General features: G+C 40.4%; 1 protein-coding gene across 6 annotated transcripts in view; it reads left to right on the top strand.

Annotated features, from left to right (window-relative positions):
* Window positions 1-20,085, top strand: part of LOC134358075 (dnaJ homolog subfamily C member 13) — a 173,909-nt gene that overhangs the window by 45,505 nt on the left and 108,319 nt on the right. For all 6 annotated transcript variants that reach the window (XM_063069998.1, XM_063070000.1, XM_063069999.1 and 3 more), the window contains exons 7-14: window positions 2,565-2,771; window positions 2,957-3,052; window positions 4,760-4,851; window positions 14,100-14,266; window positions 14,593-14,672; window positions 14,760-14,929; window positions 16,009-16,108; window positions 17,688-17,795. In XM_063069998.1, coding sequence (XP_062926068.1) covers window positions 2,565-2,771; window positions 2,957-3,052; window positions 4,760-4,851; window positions 14,100-14,266; window positions 14,593-14,672; window positions 14,760-14,929; window positions 16,009-16,108; window positions 17,688-17,795 — 1,020 coding nt within the window. The remainder of the gene's footprint in view (window positions 1-2,564; window positions 2,772-2,956; window positions 3,053-4,759; window positions 4,852-14,099; window positions 14,267-14,592; window positions 14,673-14,759; window positions 14,930-16,008; window positions 16,109-17,687; window positions 17,796-20,085) is intronic.

Genomic DNA, 20,085 nt, shown 5'->3' with positions numbered 1-20,085 from the left:
ATTGGAGGGTTGCAGATTGTTGTTCCCTTTTTCAAGAAAGGGAGTAGAGATAGCCCAGGAAATTACAGACCAGTGAGTCTTATTTCAGTGGTTGTTAAGTTAATAGAGAAGATCCTGAGAGGCAGGATTTATGAACATTTGGAGAGGCATAATATGATTAGGAATATTCAGTATGGCTTTGTCAAAGGCAGGTTGTGCCTTACGAGCCTGATTGAATTTTTTAGGATGTGACTAAACACATTGAAGATAGAGCAGTAGATGTAGTGTATATGGATTTCAGCAGGGCATTTGATAAAGTGCCCCATGCAAGGCTTTTTGCGAAAGTAAGGAGGCATAGGATCCAAGAGGACCTTGCTTTGTGGATCCCGAATTGGCTTGCCCACAGAAGGCAAAGAGTGGTTGTAGACAGGTCATATTCTGCATGGAGATTGGTGACCAATGGGATCTGTTTTGGGACCCCTTCTCTTTGTGATTTTTATAAATGACCTGGATGAGGAAGTGGAAGGATGGGTTAGTAAATTTGCTGATGACACAAAGGTTGGGGGTGTTGTGTATAGTGTGGAGGACTGTCAGAGGTTACAGCGGGACATTGATAAGATGCAAAACTGGGCTGAGAAGTGGCAGATGGAGTTCAACCCAGATATGCGTAGGGTGGTTCATTTTGATGGGTCAAATACGATGGCAGAATATAGTATTAATGGTAAGACTCTTGGCAGTATGGAGGATCAGAGGGATCTTGGGGTTCGAGTCCATAGGACATTCAAAATTGCTGCGCAGGTTGACTGTGGTCAAGAAGGCATACGGTGCATTGGCCTTCATCAACCATGGGATTGAATTTAAGAGCCGAGAGGTAATGTTACAGCTATGTAGGACCGTGGATAGACCCCATTTGGAGTACTATGCTCAGTTCTGGTCACCTTACTACAGGAAGGATGTGGAAACTATAGAAAGGGTGCAGAGGAGATTTACAAGGATGTTGCCTGAATTGGGGAGCATGCCTTATGAGTATAGGTTGAGTGAATTAGCCTTTTCTCCTTGGAGTGATTGAGGATGAGAGGTGACCTGATAGAGATGTCTAAGATGCTAGGCATCGATCGTGTGGATAGTCAGTGGCTTTTTCCCAGGGCTGAAATGGCTAACACCAGGGCATAGTTTTAAGGTGCTAGGAAGTAGGTACAGAGTAGATGTCAGGGGTAAGTTTTTTACGCAGAGAGTGGTGAGTACGTGGAATGGGCTGCCGGCAACGGTGGTTGAGGCAGATACGATAGTGTCTTTTTAGAGACTCCTGGATAGGTACATGGAGCTTCGAAAAATAGAGGGCTATGGGTAACCTAAGGTAATTTTGAAAGTACGTACATGTTCGGCACAGCATTGTGGGCAGAAGGGCCTGTATTGTGCTTGTAGGTTTTCTATGTTTCTACTGTATTTAATAGCTCTTGTCATACTCGGTTTTGAAGTTTTTAAATGAAATTTTTAAAATGCTTACCCTTATTGTTTGGAATGTAACCTGTGCCATATCCAGTAAAGCATTGCATTAATGACCTTTGCTTGAACTGCACCTTTCATTTTCACCTATTGTCTGGTTTCAACCTCAGCTCCTCCATATGAGTTGAATTATCCATGTTCGTTACAAATCACTAATCTGTCATTCAATTCTCAGAGATATTTGTGCCCTTTAAACTCTGATTTATTGAGCATCCCTTCATTTAATCACTCCATTGCTGGCAAGGCCCCTCAGGCCTAAAAATCCTTTTCTAAACTGCCTCTGCAGCCTTTTCTTTTCTGTCACTCTCAGGAGGTACAAGAGCCTTTGGTCCCATACCACCAGGTTCACGAACAACAGTTGTCACGAACAACTTCGCTCCACAACACTGAACTCGACCTATTGACTCACTTTTCAAGACTCTGTCACTCATGTTCTCATTATTTATTCCTTTTTAGTATATACGCAGTTTGTCATCTTTTGCACATTGGTTGCTTGTCAATCTTTGTGTATTTTTCATTGATTATAATGTATTTTTGTTCTTCTGTGAATCCCTGCAAGAAAATGGATCAGGAATATTTGGTGACATAGAGATACTTGGATAATAGACTTACTTTGAAGTTTCAACTTTTAAAAGAAGCTTCAGCCAAGCATTTGGTCATGTGTCCTAAACTATGTGGTTAATTGCCATTTGTTGATGTTCCTTGTGATATTTTCATATTAAATTACTCTTTAAATGCAACTCTTTAAATTTTGTCATGGCATCCACCCTCTACCTATTCAGTGTTTTTCACAATTCTAGCTTTTTGCACATACAGTTTAGTCTCAATTGGTTTCTGTATTTTGAGTTTGATAAATTGAAAGTCCTGGCATTCCTCCCTATAACTTGTCTCAATTCCTTTTGTGAATTTTTCTGTTTGACCAAGTGTTTCGTCATATGCCTTAATGATTTCTCTTGTGACTTGGATGCCTTAAGTGCTTGTGACTCTCTCCATAATGAGGCTACATGGTGTCGATAACTCTTGCAAGATCGCTTTGCAATACAGTAATTCATTCTCAGTCAACACTCTTGTAATTCTAGCACCTCTTTGCATCTGAACAAAGGGAAGAGATCATCAAAAGTGCAATTGACCATGCGGGCAATTTCATAGGGATTTCTCTACGTATCCGGAAAGACCAATTTGAATTTGATATGTACCAGAATCATCGCTTTGGAAAATACAGCAATGATGAATCCATTACATCACTAGCAGAATTCATTGTGCAAAAAATTGCACAAAGGCATCAGGTACATTGCATGCAAGTTGTAGCATTCCTTAGTTGAGTGTAAACTGCTGGAGCAATGTTGTAATGTATTTTTTTCTACCCCTGAGCTATATGCAGTCATTTAATTGGCTTTGTATTATGTAGCAGTATCAAGTTAGCAGTTTTGTTTATCTGCTGGAAATAATTTTTCTACAAATTATATTCTAGGATCCAGTAAAGAGAGTATTAGCACTTACAGAAACATGTTTAGTGGAGCGAGATCCAGCTACGTACAATATTGTGACATTGAAGCCTTTAGGGGAGGTTTGTATCGCTTTTGATCAATGTACTTGATTTGTATTGTATTTAAGATAAAATGGTTGTACTCCATTTCCTGTCAAGCATTCATTTCAAACTCTTAAGATGGGTTGGCTTTTGAGAGATTCATTGGTTTCTTTAGCATGAATTTGGTAAACTGCGCACAAGTTTCAAAAAGGTGTTATGCATTTCACTAATTTTGTCTTTAAAATTTGCCCTATTGAAGTTTTGATTTACTGACTTGTTTAGTGGCCAGTGAATGACGTATAATTGTCAATTTCCTACCCTTTTAGGTTATCCAGGCACAGTTTCAAGTACAGTGACAATTGCTTAAATAACACTGAAAAGCTTGAGATGGGAGTTAAAGCTACAAAAATATTGTTTTTAAATAGTATTGAATCATTTGTGTTATTGGGTAGCTTGTAAGCCACTAGTTTTAATGGTCAAGATTAGCACAGTTGCGGAGTTATTAAGATTACTGCCTTGTAGCTCCAGTGACCTAGACCCAATCCTAACCTGGGATTATGGCAATGTGCAGTTTCTTCATCCTCTTCATGATGGTGTGGGTTTCTCCCAGCTACCCCATATCCTTCAACATTTTAAAGCTGTATAGCTTGCCCACTGTAAATTGTCCCTAGTGTGGGGAGTTGCGGAATCTGTGGACAGTTGATGGCAATGAGTAAAATTAAAAGGAACAAATGTAAGTGGTGCTTTTTGGTCAGCATAGACTCAGCTGCTGAAGTTTTTGTGTGACTCTTAGTGATGTTTTAAGTGTTTCCAATAAGAGTAATATGCTGCTTTAGTGAACTGTTAATAGCAAAAAGTAGTGCTTATTACCTTAGTTTGAAAATGAAGAAAAACATGTAGTAGATAGAGCATAGAACACAACGGCACAGTTAGAGCCTGCAGCCCATGATGTTATATCAGCCTTTTAACCTACTCTTGGGTCAATCAAATCCTTTCATCCTACATAGCCCTCTACCTTTCTGTTATTCATGCACCTATTGAAGAGTTTTTTAATGTCCATAATGTGTATGCCTCAACCAGCACCCCTGGTAGGGTGTTCTACACACCTACCACTCTCTATATAAAGAAAAAAAAACTTGCTTCTGACAATTCCCCCTCCCCATACCTTTCGCCAATGACCTTAAAATTATGCTGCCCTGTATTGATTATTTCTGCCCGGGGTGCGGGGGGAGGGGCGCAGGGAGTGTGTTGTAGTTACCTGGCTATCTGCTCAATCTATCCTTCTTATTATCTTGTACACCTCTATTGTCATGTCTCATCCCCCTTTGTTCCAAAGAGAAAAGCCTTTGCTTGCTCAGCCTATTCTTATAACACATGCTGACTAATCTAGACAACAACCTTTTAAATCACTCTGTACTTTCTCTGAAGCTTCTGCATCCTTGCTATAATGAGGTGACCATAATTGATTGCAATACTCCAAGTATGGTCTAATCAGGGTTTTGTAGAGCTGCATCATTACCTCATGGCTCTTGAACTCGTACTCTTGGTCTGTTTCCTAAATTGCTTCTACCGTAACAGAGATTTGGCCTTTGGCTTAAATTAGTAAGTGCTCTTTTGGATTTTTAGTTAGTGCAATTGGCTTGTGCATTTTGCAATTACTTTTTCAGTTTTAATCAAAAGTGATTAAAGTTGTTTTCTATTAGTGAAATTATTCATGTTTCTTCATTCCTTCCATCCTTTCCACAGATATTTGCTCTTGTGCTTGACTCTGAAAATCCTCAGCGGTTTAACATCGAATATATTAAAGGGCAAGTTTATAAGTACTCATCAACTGAAAGGTATGATATTTTAGAACTCCCAGAATTTTGTCTGGATTGGGCATCAGGGAGAAGAATAGCAGACAATCTGAGATTCCCTTGTTTCTACCTTCCAAGCGTTGCATTCGAGATCCTTGCTATTTCTGGGGATGTGGGGTTGCAGGGTATTCTTTTCACTGCAAGTATGCAAGCTCTTGGTGAATCTGCCCCTGGACTATTGTATATAGCTTTGTCATCTTCTCTTAAGAACGCACTTGGCTAAGATGGCGCCACGTATGACAGATGTGTTGCGAGTGCTCCGTATCGACTTTCCAGTATACTGCTAATTTCTGCAATTTCCTTTACGTTTCTTGTTCAAGAAGCTGATGGTTGCATCAGATATGATCGACTGACTCTTCTGAACATTGGGAAGGTGACATTTAGCCACAACGTGTTGCCTTTTCTACACTGGGAACCCCTGCTTAGACAATCCATGGGAGGCTCATTTACTGCACTGTCGCTACCTTGGAAGCAGCGTCAGAGGCGAGGGAAAAGGACCGGTGCCCTGGTGAGGTTGAGACAGTATGCTAATCGGCTGCCGCTCTCTACCGTACTCCCGGCTAATGCTCAGTCCCCGGACATCGAGCTGTGCAAACTGAGAGATAGAAGCAGAGTCCTACCAGCAGAGAACTGGTTGAAATACTAGATCATCGGGCCCTCTGGTTCTCTCTGCTCCAGGCAGACAGGTCTAAAAGCCACTCTGGGAAGAGTAAAGGGGGGGTGGGGTATGCTTTGTGGTCAGTAATGCTTGGCGAGACCCCTGGAATATGCACGCTCTCAACTCCTTTTGTTGCCCGGATCTGAAATACCTGGTGCTGCTGTGTAGACCTTTCACAGCTGTGTATATTCCACCGTAGGCTGATATTAACCTGGCTCTCAAGGAACTATATAAGACCATCAGCACCCTGAAGACTGTACACCCAGAGGCTGTTTTCATTGTCACCAGAGACTTTAATCAAGCGTCACTGACTAAAATCTCACTGGAGTTTTGTCAACATATCCAGTTGAGCACATGGGGAGATAGCATACTTGACCACTGCTACTCTCCATTTTGTAATGCTTACAAAGCACTCCTCCGTCCACTGTTTGGCAAGTCTGACCACTCCTTCATCCTCCTCCTGCCCGTGTACAGGCAGAAGCTGAAACAAGAGGTGGCCTTAGTTAAAACTGTCCACTGTTGGTCCGACCAATCGGTCTCCCGTGCTACAGGACTGCTTTGATGACGTCAGCTGGAATGTCTTTCATGATGAGGATGTCTCTGCATTCCCGGAAGGGGTCACAAGCTTCATCCAGAAATGCATCGAGGATGTTGTCCCCTAAAAATCAGTCTGTTTCTATCCAAACCAGAAACCCTGGATCAATACTTCCGTCCGCGCTGTACTTACTGTACGAGACAGAGCTTTTACTGCCGGTAACCACCAGGAACTCGAGGAATGCAGTTACGATCTACACAAAGTCATCAGGGCAGCGAAATGACAAATCAGGGACAAGATCCAGACAGAACTCTCCACCAATAACACAGCTTATGGCAAGGTCTGCACACCGTCACAGACTTCAAAGCTAAATGCCGTAGTGCTGTCAACATTACTGCCTCTCTCCCAGAAAGCGAAATCTTTTTTGTGCTTGGTTCGATGTTGCCAACACTGAGCCCCCTGAGGAGAACCGCCGAAGCGACTTGCACCTCGGTCATCTCTGAGGCTGCAGTACGCAGGTGTTTGCAACGAGTGAACAGCCGCAAGACTGCAGGAACGAATGGCATCCCAGGGCGGGTTCTCAGGATGTGCGCGGCACAACTGGCTGGTGTGTTTGCAGACATCTTTAGTCTCTCCCTCTCCCAGTGTAGAGTGCCCTCCTGCATCAAAGCATTCACCATTGTCCCCGTACACCCTATTCTCGTTATATGCGAGGGATACGTTCCTCGAAGTTGACACATAATGTGAAATCGCATAAATGGAGAAAATAGGGATGCGTTCCAGAGGGCTTCCTAAATATGTTTTATCTGTAACTTATTCACATTTTTATACCAATACAACACAAAAGCAGTACTACAAGACAACATTTGTATTATATTTAATCAATCTAAGGTAATATTCAATGTAATAAATCATAGAAAGTTAACATCCTCTGGTGTACAGTACTCACCAACAGTGGCAGGTGTGTTTGCTCTGGGAAATGAGTGGTTGTTGTGGTGTCGGGCAGCTTTACACGGATAAGGTGGATGGTTGTGGTCATCAGGATAATATCAAGCACAGCAAGGGGTGAAGGAAGACTCTCAGAACTCTTAGAACTGCCGGCAGCAGAAAGATTACAGCGATTTTCACAAAGTGGTGAGGGTTGTTTGCTTGGCAGCATTTTGTTTTTCAGCATAAATTTGCTTATAGGGAAGGAGGGTTGACGGCAGGGAACGACTGAAATGCTGACTCCGTTCTAAATGTGGGTCCATGTCCATCCCCATTTGTGCCAAGTGTTCCAACTTCCACCATTCCCTCACCGTTGGTAAACTCACGGGATTTTCAAAGTCGTCTGTTGCTTGCAGCATCAGAGAGATAGTTTGCGGTTAAAAAAAAAATATGCACGCCTTGAATGTGGATTACACCTTGGTCGAGTGGTTGAATCAGCAATGTTGTGTTAGGCGGCAGGAAATGCACTGTTACGCTAGGATGAATGCTGTCCAAATATTTAAGATGGGCTCGTGTGTTGTCAAGCAACAAAAGAACTTTAAAGGCAAGACTCTGTTCCTGACAGTAGCGTCCCAGAGCTGTGTTACCTTCAGCTGATGCTGCGCTGTTTATAATTTCCAGCTTTTTGTTAAAGCGGTTCTCTGCCGCTCGGCTGACGGCCCAGGACATGACATCGAACGCTTAGGAGGCATAGTTAAATATTTCAAGTGCAAAATCACTGCACCATAGGTAAAACCAACAAAAGTTTAAGATCGCGCATCCACACCTTGCCAAAACCAATGCGAGACTGGCGGGAGAGATATTGTGAGGCACGTGCACCTGACGTGTATTGGCGGGAAAGCGGTGCTTCTCATCCCAACAGTGAGACTGTGAAGCGTGCACACGTGACTTGTATTGGCGGGAAGGCAGTGCTCCTCGCATAACTGGATTTTAAAGGCATATAACGAGACGTTGGTAGAAATAGGTTCCTTGCATAACTGTGAATCTGCATAGTCTGAATACGCATATAACGAGGATAAGGTATACCTAAAAATACCAAGGTAACGTGTCTGAATGACTGGTGTCCTATCACACTCTCTTCAATAACAAGTAAATGCTTTGAGAGGCTGGTCAAGGACTACATCAGCATGCTACCACCCACACTGGACCCCTACAATTCGCCTACCAACACAACTGATCAACAGATGACGCAATAGCCACTGCTGTACACTCTGGCCTTACACACCTGCAGAGGAGGAATGCTTATGTGAAAATACTGTTCTTGGACTACAGTTCAGCATTCAACACCATAATTCCCTCCAGCTTTGACAAGTAGCTCAGAGGCCTCGGCCTTCACCTTGTCTTTTGCCGGCAGGTGGTAAGAATGGGCTCCCTCACCCTTGCCCTTCTGACCCTTAGCACAGGTGCCCCTCAGGGCTGTGTCCAAAGCCCCCTCTTTTACTCTGTGCACACTCATGACTAGGTCGCCACCCACAGCTTCAATCTACTAATTAAATTTGCAGATGATACTACATTGATTGGCCTTATCTCAATAATAACAAGGTAACCTACAGAGAAGAAATCATCACCCTGACACAGTGATGTCAAGAAAACAACATCTCCCTCAATATCGCAAAAACAAAGGAGCTGGTTGTGGACTACAGGAGGATTGGAGACAGGCTCACCCCAATTGACATCAATGGATCTGGGGTTGAGAGGGTGAATGGCTTCAAGTTCCTCTGTATACACATCACCGAAGATCTCACTTGGTCTGTACGTACCGGTTGTGTGGTGAAAAAAGCATAATAGCACCTCTTTCACCTTGGACAGTTGAGGAAGTTTGGCATGAGTCCCCAATTCCTTAGGACTTTCTACAGGGGCACAATTGAGAGCATCTTGACTGGCTTTATCACTACCTGGTATGGGAACTGTACTTTCCTCAATCGCAGGACTCTGCAGAGAGTAGTGCAGACAGAGCAGCACGTCTGTGGATGTGAACTTCCCATTATTCAGAATATTTACAGTGACAGGAGTGTAAAAAGGGCTCGAAGGATCATTGGGGACTTGAGTCATCCCAACCACAATCTATTCCAGCTGCTACCATCTGGGAAACAGTATTAAAGTCAGGACCAACAGGCTCCTTGACAGCTTCTTTCACCAGGCCATCAGACTGATTAATTCACGCTGATGCAATACTATCTCTACGCTATATTAACTGTTCAGTTGTATATCTTACTATATGTACTATTTATTACAAATTACTATAATTTGCACGTTCAGACAGAGATGTAGTGTAAAGATTTTTACTCCTCACGTATATGAAGGATATAAGAAGTAAGTTCAATACTTGCTGCTGTGGCATTCACTAAACTGGCTTCAGGGATGGTGGGTTTTCCATGAGAGATTGAGTAATCCAAGTTGGTATTCTCTGGAGCTCAGAAGAATGAGACTATTGAAGCTTAACAGGCTCAAGGCTGGATATAAGGAGCCTTGTTTTTCCCGGGCTGAAGAGGGGTTGCAGTGTTAGATCCGAGGAGAAATTCTATGATTTGGAGTGGTGAATCTCTGTAATTCTCTACTCTGAAGGACTGTGGAGGCACTGTTGTGTTCAATGAAAGTAGAAATCAATAAATGTTTGGATATTTAGGAAATGGAGGGATATTGGGATAGTAAAGAAAAACAGAAATGAAGCAGCAATCAGCCATGATCGTGATGAATGGTGAGGCAGAGTCAAGCAGCCAGATGATCTATTTCCGTTCAAACTGGTGTTCTTTATCCCACTGTTACAAATTAAACACCCACCACTGCATTTGGTACTTGTTTTCAGATCTATTTATCACAGGTACAGTGCCTTGCAAAAGTTTTAGGCTCACATATATAGCTAGGGTACTTGATAATTTTGCACAGTACTGTATTTGCAGTGTGGAGCAGAGAGAGTTTGTATATCTTGCGGGAGCAAAAAATGCTGGGAATGGTGAGGGTGTAGTGCCACAGTAAGGATATGGGATAGATGGCAGAGAAGGAGTGCCAGTGGTAGGGTCTTCATGGGTGCAGATACACCCCGCCCTGAGACACCAGGTAAGGTTATTGGATTCCAAGCAATTGGTTTATTAATCATTACACAGTATCTCTGATGTTTCATGCTCCCTCCCCTCTCCCTTCCATGATTCCCATCTCCCTGCCCCTTCCCACTCAGTGGACAATTGTAACCCATATCAGAATCAGGTTTATCATAACTCACATCATAAAATTTGTTGTTTTTTTTGTGGCAGCAGTATAGTCCAATACATAAAATCCTGACAGAACTGTGCAAATATCTTAAGCAGCCTATCTACATATATGTGCTTAAGACCTATGCATATTACCATACATCTAAACATATAGTGGTGTGTCTAAAACGCAAACACGAAGAATTCTGCAGATGCTGGAAATTCAAGCAACACACATCAAAGTTGCTGGTGAACGCAGCAGGCCAGGCAACATCTCTAGGAAGAGGTACAGTTGACGTTTCAGGCCGAGACCCTTCGTCGACTGTGCCTCTTCCTAGAGATGCCTCCTGTGTTCACCAGCAACTTTGATGACTGGTGTGTCTATTGTGTTAACAACAGACACAACCTAAAGATGTGCTGGAGGCAGCCCCAGGTGTCGCCACACATTCCCACGCCAATATAGCATGCCCATAAAGCTCAGTAGGACAACACAGAACACAACAAACTATAAAATAACAGCAAAACAAGCCTCTTTCCTCCCTGCTGCTTGCACACAAAGACAATACTCTAACCCCAGGACAGGCCTCCAGCTTGCAGTGGACTCTCAGAGAACAGGTCTCTGACTTCCCCAGTGGACTCCTAGACTCGTAGACCCAGAGCCACAATCTCCAGACTTCTGATCTAGCTTCATTTTTTGGTGTCGACCCCATGTGCTGCTGATGATAGGACCCCAGACTCCAAGCTTCAAACTCTGGACTTGCTGACTCGCAAACCTAAGGGGCACTGAAACTCGTGCCTCCTGATTGCACAGACATTTGATCCTGAGACCTGCAAACCTGTGTGGACATGTTACCTGGTGGGCCACCAGCCCTCATCCTCGCTGATCCCCATCCACAATGCTTGCCGGCCTGATGTCCATGGATATCCTTCATTACATGTTCATGTCACTGGCCTTCGAGCATGAAGCAGAGGCCCAGAATCCGGAAGTCCTTCATTCCATGTTTAAATTGCAGGCCTTAACGTGAAGTGGAAGCCTTAACTCTGGCCTATCCTCTAACTCCTCCACATCTCTGTCCCGAAACCGTCATCTGACACCTAACTCCTCTCACTGTCCCCAAAGCCATCCCTACAAACTTCAAAAAATAACTGTCTGACCCATAACCTTGCCAAGTTTTCAACTTGTGTTCACCTGTTATTGCCTTTCTATATCAATAGGAATAAAACATTTTGATATTTGATTGGTATTTAACACTTTTATTGAATCCTTTAATTCACCTTTTGTACATCAAAGGAGAAAACCCCAGCTTCTGCAGTCTGTCTGAAATCCAGGTTTCTCTTCCCCGGTAACATTCTAATTAATCACCTTTATAATACTACAATACTTCATTTTAAACCAATGATTTATAAAATTTTAATGTTGACATTCCTATTTGTTTTCTGCTTTTTTAAAATAAAACCAAGGTTCCTGTATTTCGTCTCACGTGGTGATTTTCAAAGATGTATGAGAATCTTTTTTCATGCAACCCTTTTGATATTTAATTTAGATTAACCCTTGTTAATTCAGTCTTTTTTTACTGATCACTTCAACTTCTCCATATTTTAATTATTTAGAAAATATCGATTTCTTTAATTCCTTTTATATAAAAAAAATTAGCCCCTCTTGGAAATATCCTGTTAACTTGTTGCATTGTTATGATAGTTAAGTTAATTAAGTAGTGCAATAATAGAAATAAAAGTAATGAGATAGTGTTCATGGGTTTAATGTCCATTCAGACATTGGATGGAAGAGAGGAAGAAGCTGTTCCTAAACTTTTTTCCCTGGGCAGAAATGGCTAATATGAGGGGACATAAATTTGAGATGTTCAGACGAATGTATGGGGGGAGGGAATGTCAAAGCTAAGTTTTTCTTTGCATAGTGTTGTGTGCATGGAATGTACAGCCAGAGCTGTTCCATGCACTCAAATATTAGGGGTTTATGAAACTATTAGACATGAGTGATGGAAAAATGGAGGGCCATGTCAGAGGGAATGGTTAGATTGATCTTAGATAAATTTTAGTACAGAAGTTTAATCTTTTCTGTGACCACTCCATTTCATCTGTGAGGCTTTGGAATCCTGAATTCGCTCATGTTCCCAAGCACTGCCATCTGAAAATGTTGAAGCCACTTTTAATGAAAATCTAGTTCATTAATTGAAATCATGAAAATCAATTTTAATTTGAATGTAGCTACTTGAAGTTCAAGCTTTTCCAACCTAGTTATCAAGTGGTTTTATTTTTTCAAAGCTGCTTGTAAGGACTGTTAAACTTGCATTGCCTCTAATCTTGACAAACTCCACTACCTGGATATCTGCTGTATTATTTGACCTTGTTCCCTTGTGCCTGGTTACAATATCTGCTAAGAGCAGATTTCATATCTGGTGTTTTTTTTTTCAAATGCTTGGTTGCTAAGTCATTGAAAATCTGTCAGTTTTCAATCTATTTAAAATGTAGATAAAACATCTGTCCTTTACTCTTGTTTGCATGCCATTTTAGAAGGAAGGCACAATGGAGGATGAGGAAAAGTCGTGAATAGGGCAGAAATCTTGGAGTTCTGTTTTGCAACAGACATCTTGTGTTTCTAATTAAATAATTTTAACACACCTTCCCATTCACTCACTGACTTGTGTTGTCTGTGTTCCATCCTTTCAATTGCTATGGAGAAGCCAAGCATAATTTGGAAGAACAAAATAGTGTATTCCACTTACAGGCCAGTGGTACTAGCAATTTAGTTTTCCAGTTTCAGGGTACCGATACTTTCACTCCTCATACACACTCACTTGTCCACCCAGTTTTCTCTCTTGTTCACCTCTCATCCCCTGTTGCCCTGATTCCATCTGGTTTCAATTACCACCGACCAGATCCCTTCACTTCTCCCTCATCATTTTATATACTGGCAACCCTTCCTCTGCCTTGATGCATAGTCTCAAACTTTTGCAGCTTTATACTGCTTGACTTTGATTTCTTCCAATTTTTTTTGTTTGAAAGTGCTGGAGTCTTTGATTTGATTCTTGATTATGATTACATTTTAGTTTATCACTTCAATTTTTAACATTATTTAACATAACCATAAGACTTAACATCTGAAGCATATAAGATTGAATCACTGGAAAATTGATTTATTTAGAATAGTAAAGCTTGAGAATTGTTTAGAGTAACAAGTTGAAATGAAGTACTGTAAAGTATCATTAAACTTAATCCAAAGTGGTTTTATTGATTATAGATGGAATGAAATTTAAGCGTGGTTCATTTATGGTGATGTTTATATTTTTTTTCCTTGCTCAGATAAATGATATTTGTCCTTTTCCTGTTTTCCTCAATTACCTTAAGGTTTCAGCTTTTTTGTCTCTGATTTTAAGAAACAGCATATGCACTGTAAATGTAGTTAAATTGAATAGCTTATCATAACCCTTTGTTCCTTGTGATCTCCTTCTCATTGGGCTATTGTTTCAAAATTGAATCTACAGGTAATTTCATTTTCATTATATTGACCATCTATCCATTTTCTGTTCATACTTTTAACTGTGCATGACTTGCATGATTGCATATCCTGTTAACCCAGGTTTCAGTTTTATTCCTTTGTTATTAGTTTTATGCAAATGACAGAAGTAATGGGTCCCTTTCTTTAGGCATTACTTGGTTTTAAGAGCAAGTGCATTTATCCTTGAAGTGTAGATGAATGTAGGAGTTCTCTAAGTAAAATATTTCCTAGTACAGGAAACCATTCTGTTTCATTTGGAGGTGATTGTATTTTGGTCTTAAGTAACTTGTGACTAATTGTATTGACTCAAAGCCAATGTATTTATGAAGAACATTTCTAATTCAGAGACTCCTTAATGGCTAGCCTGCTTGATGGAGTGAGAGCTTCTGGGAACAGAGATGTGTGTGTAAAGATGATACCAACTCACAAGGGCCAGAGATGGGGTCTACTCAGTATGCCAGTCGATGAAGAAGTGGAAAGTTTACATCTTAGGTTTCTAAATGCTCCACCAAGTAAGAGAATCTGCTATGTATTTCATTGCACAGTTGTCAATCTTTTCTGTTTAACGTGCCTAGTGTGTGCAGTTTTCTTAATATTAACTAATATATTAAGTTTCTAGTTGTCCTTCCAATATTGGATTTTCACTTTGCAATTATAGCATGTTTTAAAACATGAAGTATTAACCATTTCTTCCCAGTATTTGACATTGTCTCAAAATGAATTGCAACTAAAATATGGTTATGGTTTATTTGAATAGATCCAGCTGAATTTTTCAGTGATGGATTTCAATTATAAAAAAATACGTTGTACTGAACTTTAATTTTGTGTTGTATTTCAGATGGTAACTTTTCAGATGCAGTTTTCAGGTTTAATGCAAACATTTCCTACAGTGGTGTTCTGCATGCAGTGACACAAGATGTAAGGATTACTTTCCTCTTAAAACTTGGAGATCTTTCACTGTTTTGTGTGAAGTAGTCAGCATTGAAAAGATTTTTTTTTAAACAGGGTCTTTTTTCAGAGAACAAGGAGAAACTGATTAATAATGCTATCACAGCATTGCTTTCTCAAGAAGGAGATCAAAGTGCCAATAATGCAGAACTGGAGAGTCAATTTCAGGCCGTAAGACGATTGGTTGCTTCAAAGGCTGGCTTTCAAGCTTTCACAAAACTTCCCAAGTAAGAAAACTAATCACTTTAATGAAAAGCAACGAAGAAAGCAGCAGATGTTTTTTTAAAAAAAATTGAAAATGAGGAAATGTTGGAAATTTCCTAGCATGTTAAGAATTTGAGTGAAAAAAAGTGATCATGTTTTAAATTGCAGAGAAGGAAGGGGTGAAGAGAAGAGAGAATTGTCAAATGGGCGGGGCGAGATCAAAAGAATCCAGATGAAATAAGGCAAATGCTATTTGTGTGGTCTGAAAGGGTGAAGAATGCATGTTAAGTGTAACTGACGAGGTGGTGTAGGTAGAAAGAAACATAATGGTTGATCGGGGCAGGGCAAAGAAAGCCAATGGTGCTGGACCTACCTATACAAAACAGTATGTCAAAATCTGAAATAAAATGCTGGGATTACTTAGCAGGTCAGTTAAGATCTGTGAAGAGGTGGTTATCTTGAGGGTTCAAGATGCAAATTCTCTGTGGGTGTATGCACTTTCATCTGGTATCTGAACTGCAATGTGTGGTTTTTCCAAGGGTGTATACAGCAAGTTTGTGTTCTGTGTGGTTACTGATCAACACAACTGTTGTAACAATGGTTTAGGTTGTTCCATTTACTTAGTAGGACATGGGGTGACTTGGCAAAAGTAAAAACTACAGGCTATTGACTAAAACCAATAGATAGATCAAATATAATGTTCTCAATTACTCAGTTGAGAGTCTCAATTATTAATATGGTCAAAGGGATCTTTGTAATTACTGCAGTCTTGGCCCTTAACACAAGCATCTTAAAGCCATTTTTTGGCTGTTTAGTGTAATGATTTGTTTTTTATGTAACCAGTTGAAATTTGACAATTCTTAATCTCGCTTTGGGGTCTTGGGGTGGGAAAATCAAAGGTCCATTGAGCCAATACTCTGGATGTTCATCTTCCAAGAAACTTTTATCAGTTGTAATTACCACAAGTGGATGGAAATCCCCCTCAGATATTTGTTCCTTTCTACTGGATCTCCAGTTTATTACTTTGCTTCATTTATCATTGATATGCTGGATATATGGAGTTCCTATGTAAACATTACATTTCTCTGTTTAAAATTATCAGGTTTCGGGAGCGGCTTGGTGTGAAGACGGTGAAAGCTTTGAAAAGAAACCATGATGGTGTTACACATGCCGCCATTGATATGTTATGTGCCCTGATGTGTGTAAGTCTGGGAATAAACTCTATTGAATGGCATATTTGCGTAGGCAGTAAATATTGTGCAGCCATGAATTCTCAAGATTAATATTTTAGTGCAGCTAGAGGGTGCTTAAGACTTCTCATCTAGAATTGCTTTGTAACTAGAGCAACTATAAAACTTTATAAGTGACTAATTGGCCTATTGTGCTTGCAGTAGGTGTTTGCTCAAAGTTTAGCTACTTCACGTAAACCTCTGTTCCACCTGTTTCTAATGGAGCAGGTAAAAACTTGTTTCTGGAAGTATTGTGCACAATACTTCAGCAGAGTTAGGTCCCTTGTTGTAATGTAACATGGCATCTTTAGATATCCTCCCCTTGAATTTCTTAATGATTTTAGAGTTTTCTCGTCTGGTTAATGACAATTTATCCATTCTTCTGGTGAAAATATTTTCCAGTCTCCGTATTAATTGCCTGTTACATTGACACTTGGTCTTCATTGCAACAATAAGCATAAGTCCCCTTACAAGACCTTCCACAAGTGCAATCCTTAGAATTGGGTACAAAACTCAAACAGACAAAAGGCAGATCACTGATCTTGAGTACAGTGTATTTGGTGTTTAAGAATTTGTAGATGAAGCCCAAAATGGCTGTAGTTGATGAAAAGAAATCTGCAGAGTCGAAGGTATTGATGAACTTTTCAGGTAGGTAGAAAAGTGACAATAGCATTCCATCCAGAGAGAGGCAGTGCATTTGGTGATGGAAAGCAGATGGTGAAATAAAGAAATGTAGAACAGGAAGATGTTGGAGTATTTCTCCACAGTTCCCTGAAAGTAGAGGTGGGCTTGGTAGACAAAGCATTTAAAGCACATGGGATACCTTATTGCAAAAGGGACACCATAGTGGAACAATATGGATCAAGCTGGAGTACTGCATAGAAGTCTTGTTCCAACTTGTACAGGAAGGATGTGATCGCAATGGGGTGGGAGATTTGTGAAGATTTACCATAACTGGAGCAAATTTTTGGTTGTGCTATGCGAGTTGCTTTAGAACAAGAGTACTGAGGGGAGATACTTTTCTACCTTTTGTGGGAAGGATGAATTTTCATAGCAGTAATTGAGTGCCATTTAATTGAGGTTAAAGGCAAACAGCTTGGGAGGCAGTTGAAAGAAAGGTACTTTTAAAGTTGGAAATATGGAATTTGCAACCTGGAAAGTAGCAAGGGCAGAAGTCTTTACATTCAAAGTACCGAGATGAATGCACAAGGCTGTGGGCCAAGAGGTGGGAGATGGAGTTGTGGTAAATGGCTGTCATGAGCACAGCAAGCTAACTGCTCCTTGTGCTATTAATATCTCAGATTTGATTAAAAGGTTTAGCATTGTTTTTGTTATTGTGAATTTATTGATGAAATCAGAAATCCTGTGTCCCATTTATTAAGCTTATCAGCTTGTCTTACCACCTTGAACTGTACACTTGAATTTTGTTGTAAGGCAGCGTGTATTAATATTGTGCACGTATGTAGAATCCTGGATTTTTAATTTGCCCAATGTGTTCATATTTTGGAGAATTAGATTTTTATCCAAGAATATCTTTTTGCTTATCTTTTAGCCAATGCATGATGACTATGACTTGAGACAAGAGCAACTGAACAAAGCATCACTTCTGTCCTCAAAAAAGTTCTTAGAAAATTTACTTGATAAATTCAATATCCATGTGGTAAGTCTTAAATGGTTCATTGTTGGTAAATTATCTGTTAAATAACTAAATATATTTTAATGAAAGCTTTGTATTTGATATGCTTTGTTCTGATCCATACTAATTATTTTCAGAATAAACTTTATTCATAATTGGCTACATGAGTAAACTGCAAAGCTTTTTCATTCTTGCATTTGTAGTAAGTGCTTTCAGTACTGTTCTGTTACACTCCCTGAAATCAGTAGGACCATTACCACTCATGTGGCCCTTTTAGGTGGTGCACTGCTACAATAATTGAGAGTTTTCCTCATCCAATCTGACCTTCCCTTCCCAGTAGTGAAAGTACCCTATACTGTGGGCCTTCCCCACCGAACCCTTACAGTGACTGCACCAAGCTCCGATGCATCCCTTAGCATGTACTCCTATATTCCATTCAGAGCATTCCTCCAGAGATATCTCAATGTGGTGGCAAACCAAAGGGCATTTTTCAGAATTGATCTGTCAGCAGCTCTGAACGTATGTCTCTATGTGTGTCCCTGTGAACAGCCGTAGGTCAGAGTGTCTTCAGTCATGCAAACTGCTTGGGATGAACTGTGGTACAGGTCATTTCATCTCTCTCCATACGCTCTTTGCAAACCCCTCTTTACAAACCCACAGTCTGCAAAGAGGTGAGGAACAGTCTCATCCTCATTACAGCCAACCTGTGGAAATGATGGTCTTGCCTTGCAAGAAGGATTTGATTGGGAGGATGCCTCCTACCAAGCCAGGCAAGGTCTTGGTGCCTCTTTGTGAAGTTGGGCCTTGAAGCATTCTGCCACATGATCTGGACAGTCTGCTCAGAGAATCGTTTCACTGTCCATCGAGTCTTTCGCCTACAGGACACTCTGCCCTGACCACTGCCTGGTGGACTTGTCAAATGTGTTGGTCCATTAGAACACGCCACCAGCAATTTGAAGGCCTTCAATTTTTAATTTGAATTATGCAGATCGTTTGCCTTTTTCGATAGAGATAGAGATCTCTCTTGTGCATTTCCTAATTTCGTCAAAGTAAGATAGGTTTAATGTAAAGGGGTGTTTGGACTTGATGGATCAAAGGGCCTGTTTCCATGCTATATGACATTTTTCATTGACCTTTAAACTTTTTTTAACTGGATTATTGTTTTTCACTTTCTCTATTATGGCCCTATCCCAACCACCCATCTTTGCTATAGAGAAAGAAAATCTATCTGGAAGAGGTGATAGAATCTGAAAAGTCAAACTGAGCACTGAAAGAGGGTAGAACTAGATACTCTAGTTGGCTACTGTGCTAAGGGTATTTAATGGATTTGCATATTGATCTGTCCTTTAATGAAGCATTCATTACAATTCTTTGGATCAAATTTTTTGTTTTTTTTATTATACTGGGTAAAGTTTAGTAGATGAAGGAAGAAATGGGACTTCATACTACAGATGAAGGCTTACATTCTCAATATGTTCTGTATGTTGTGTCTTGTACCATGTCTATGTAGCCACATGTAACTGCATAGTCCAAGCTAGATTCTTGCATTAATGTCTTGGGTATTGACCATAAATTAGTTTTAAGAACGGGCCAAGGACAGGATTTCTTGTTGCATGAGACTGTAAGAAATGGAGTTGGGAATATGTTGCATGGCAATTTTTCACCTGCTTCATTTCAATAGACTGGATAATCCTGTGCACTAAGACACTGTTCTCAGTTTGAGAAAATTTAATTTCAGCCTTGGGTGTACAAATACTAAACATCTGCCATCCCATAGGGTAGAGGTGCAAAAAAAAATGTGAATAAATGTGACATAAATTTCTCATCTCTAAATAGTTGACCAGTTATCTGCTGGTGCCAAATATGAGTGTCCTTAGCAGGAAGAAATGACACTCACCACTTCTGCCATTGAAATACTTCTCAGATCTATGTATATCCTTGCAGCTTGGATTAACTGACATTAGGGTTTCAACTGGGATGTCTGAGCACACTGTTCTAAACTAGATGTAACACTCATTAACTAAGGCATATTACATCTATGATCAATGCTGCGAGCTCATTTTAAAGGATTTTCTCCACAAAATGCCAGTTGAAATGAATTGAACTTGGTGGCTTTATTACTTAAATCCTTCATATACATGAGTAAAAATCTTTTTGTTTCATCTGTCTAAATGTTTATTGTGCAATTTATAGGAATTAATAATAGTACGCACAACAGGATAATCAATGTTACATAGAAATACAGTTGTGTCAGCATGAGTCTGATAGCCTGGTGGAAGAAGCTGTCCCAGAACCTGTTGGTCCTGGCTTTTAT

The sequence above is a fragment of the Mobula hypostoma genome, chromosome 17 (assembly GCF_963921235.1).
Source record: "Mobula hypostoma chromosome 17, sMobHyp1.1, whole genome shotgun sequence".
NCBI lineage: Eukaryota > Metazoa > Chordata > Chondrichthyes > Myliobatiformes > Myliobatidae > Mobula > Mobula hypostoma.
This window is presented reverse-complemented; position numbering and strand designations above follow the sequence as displayed.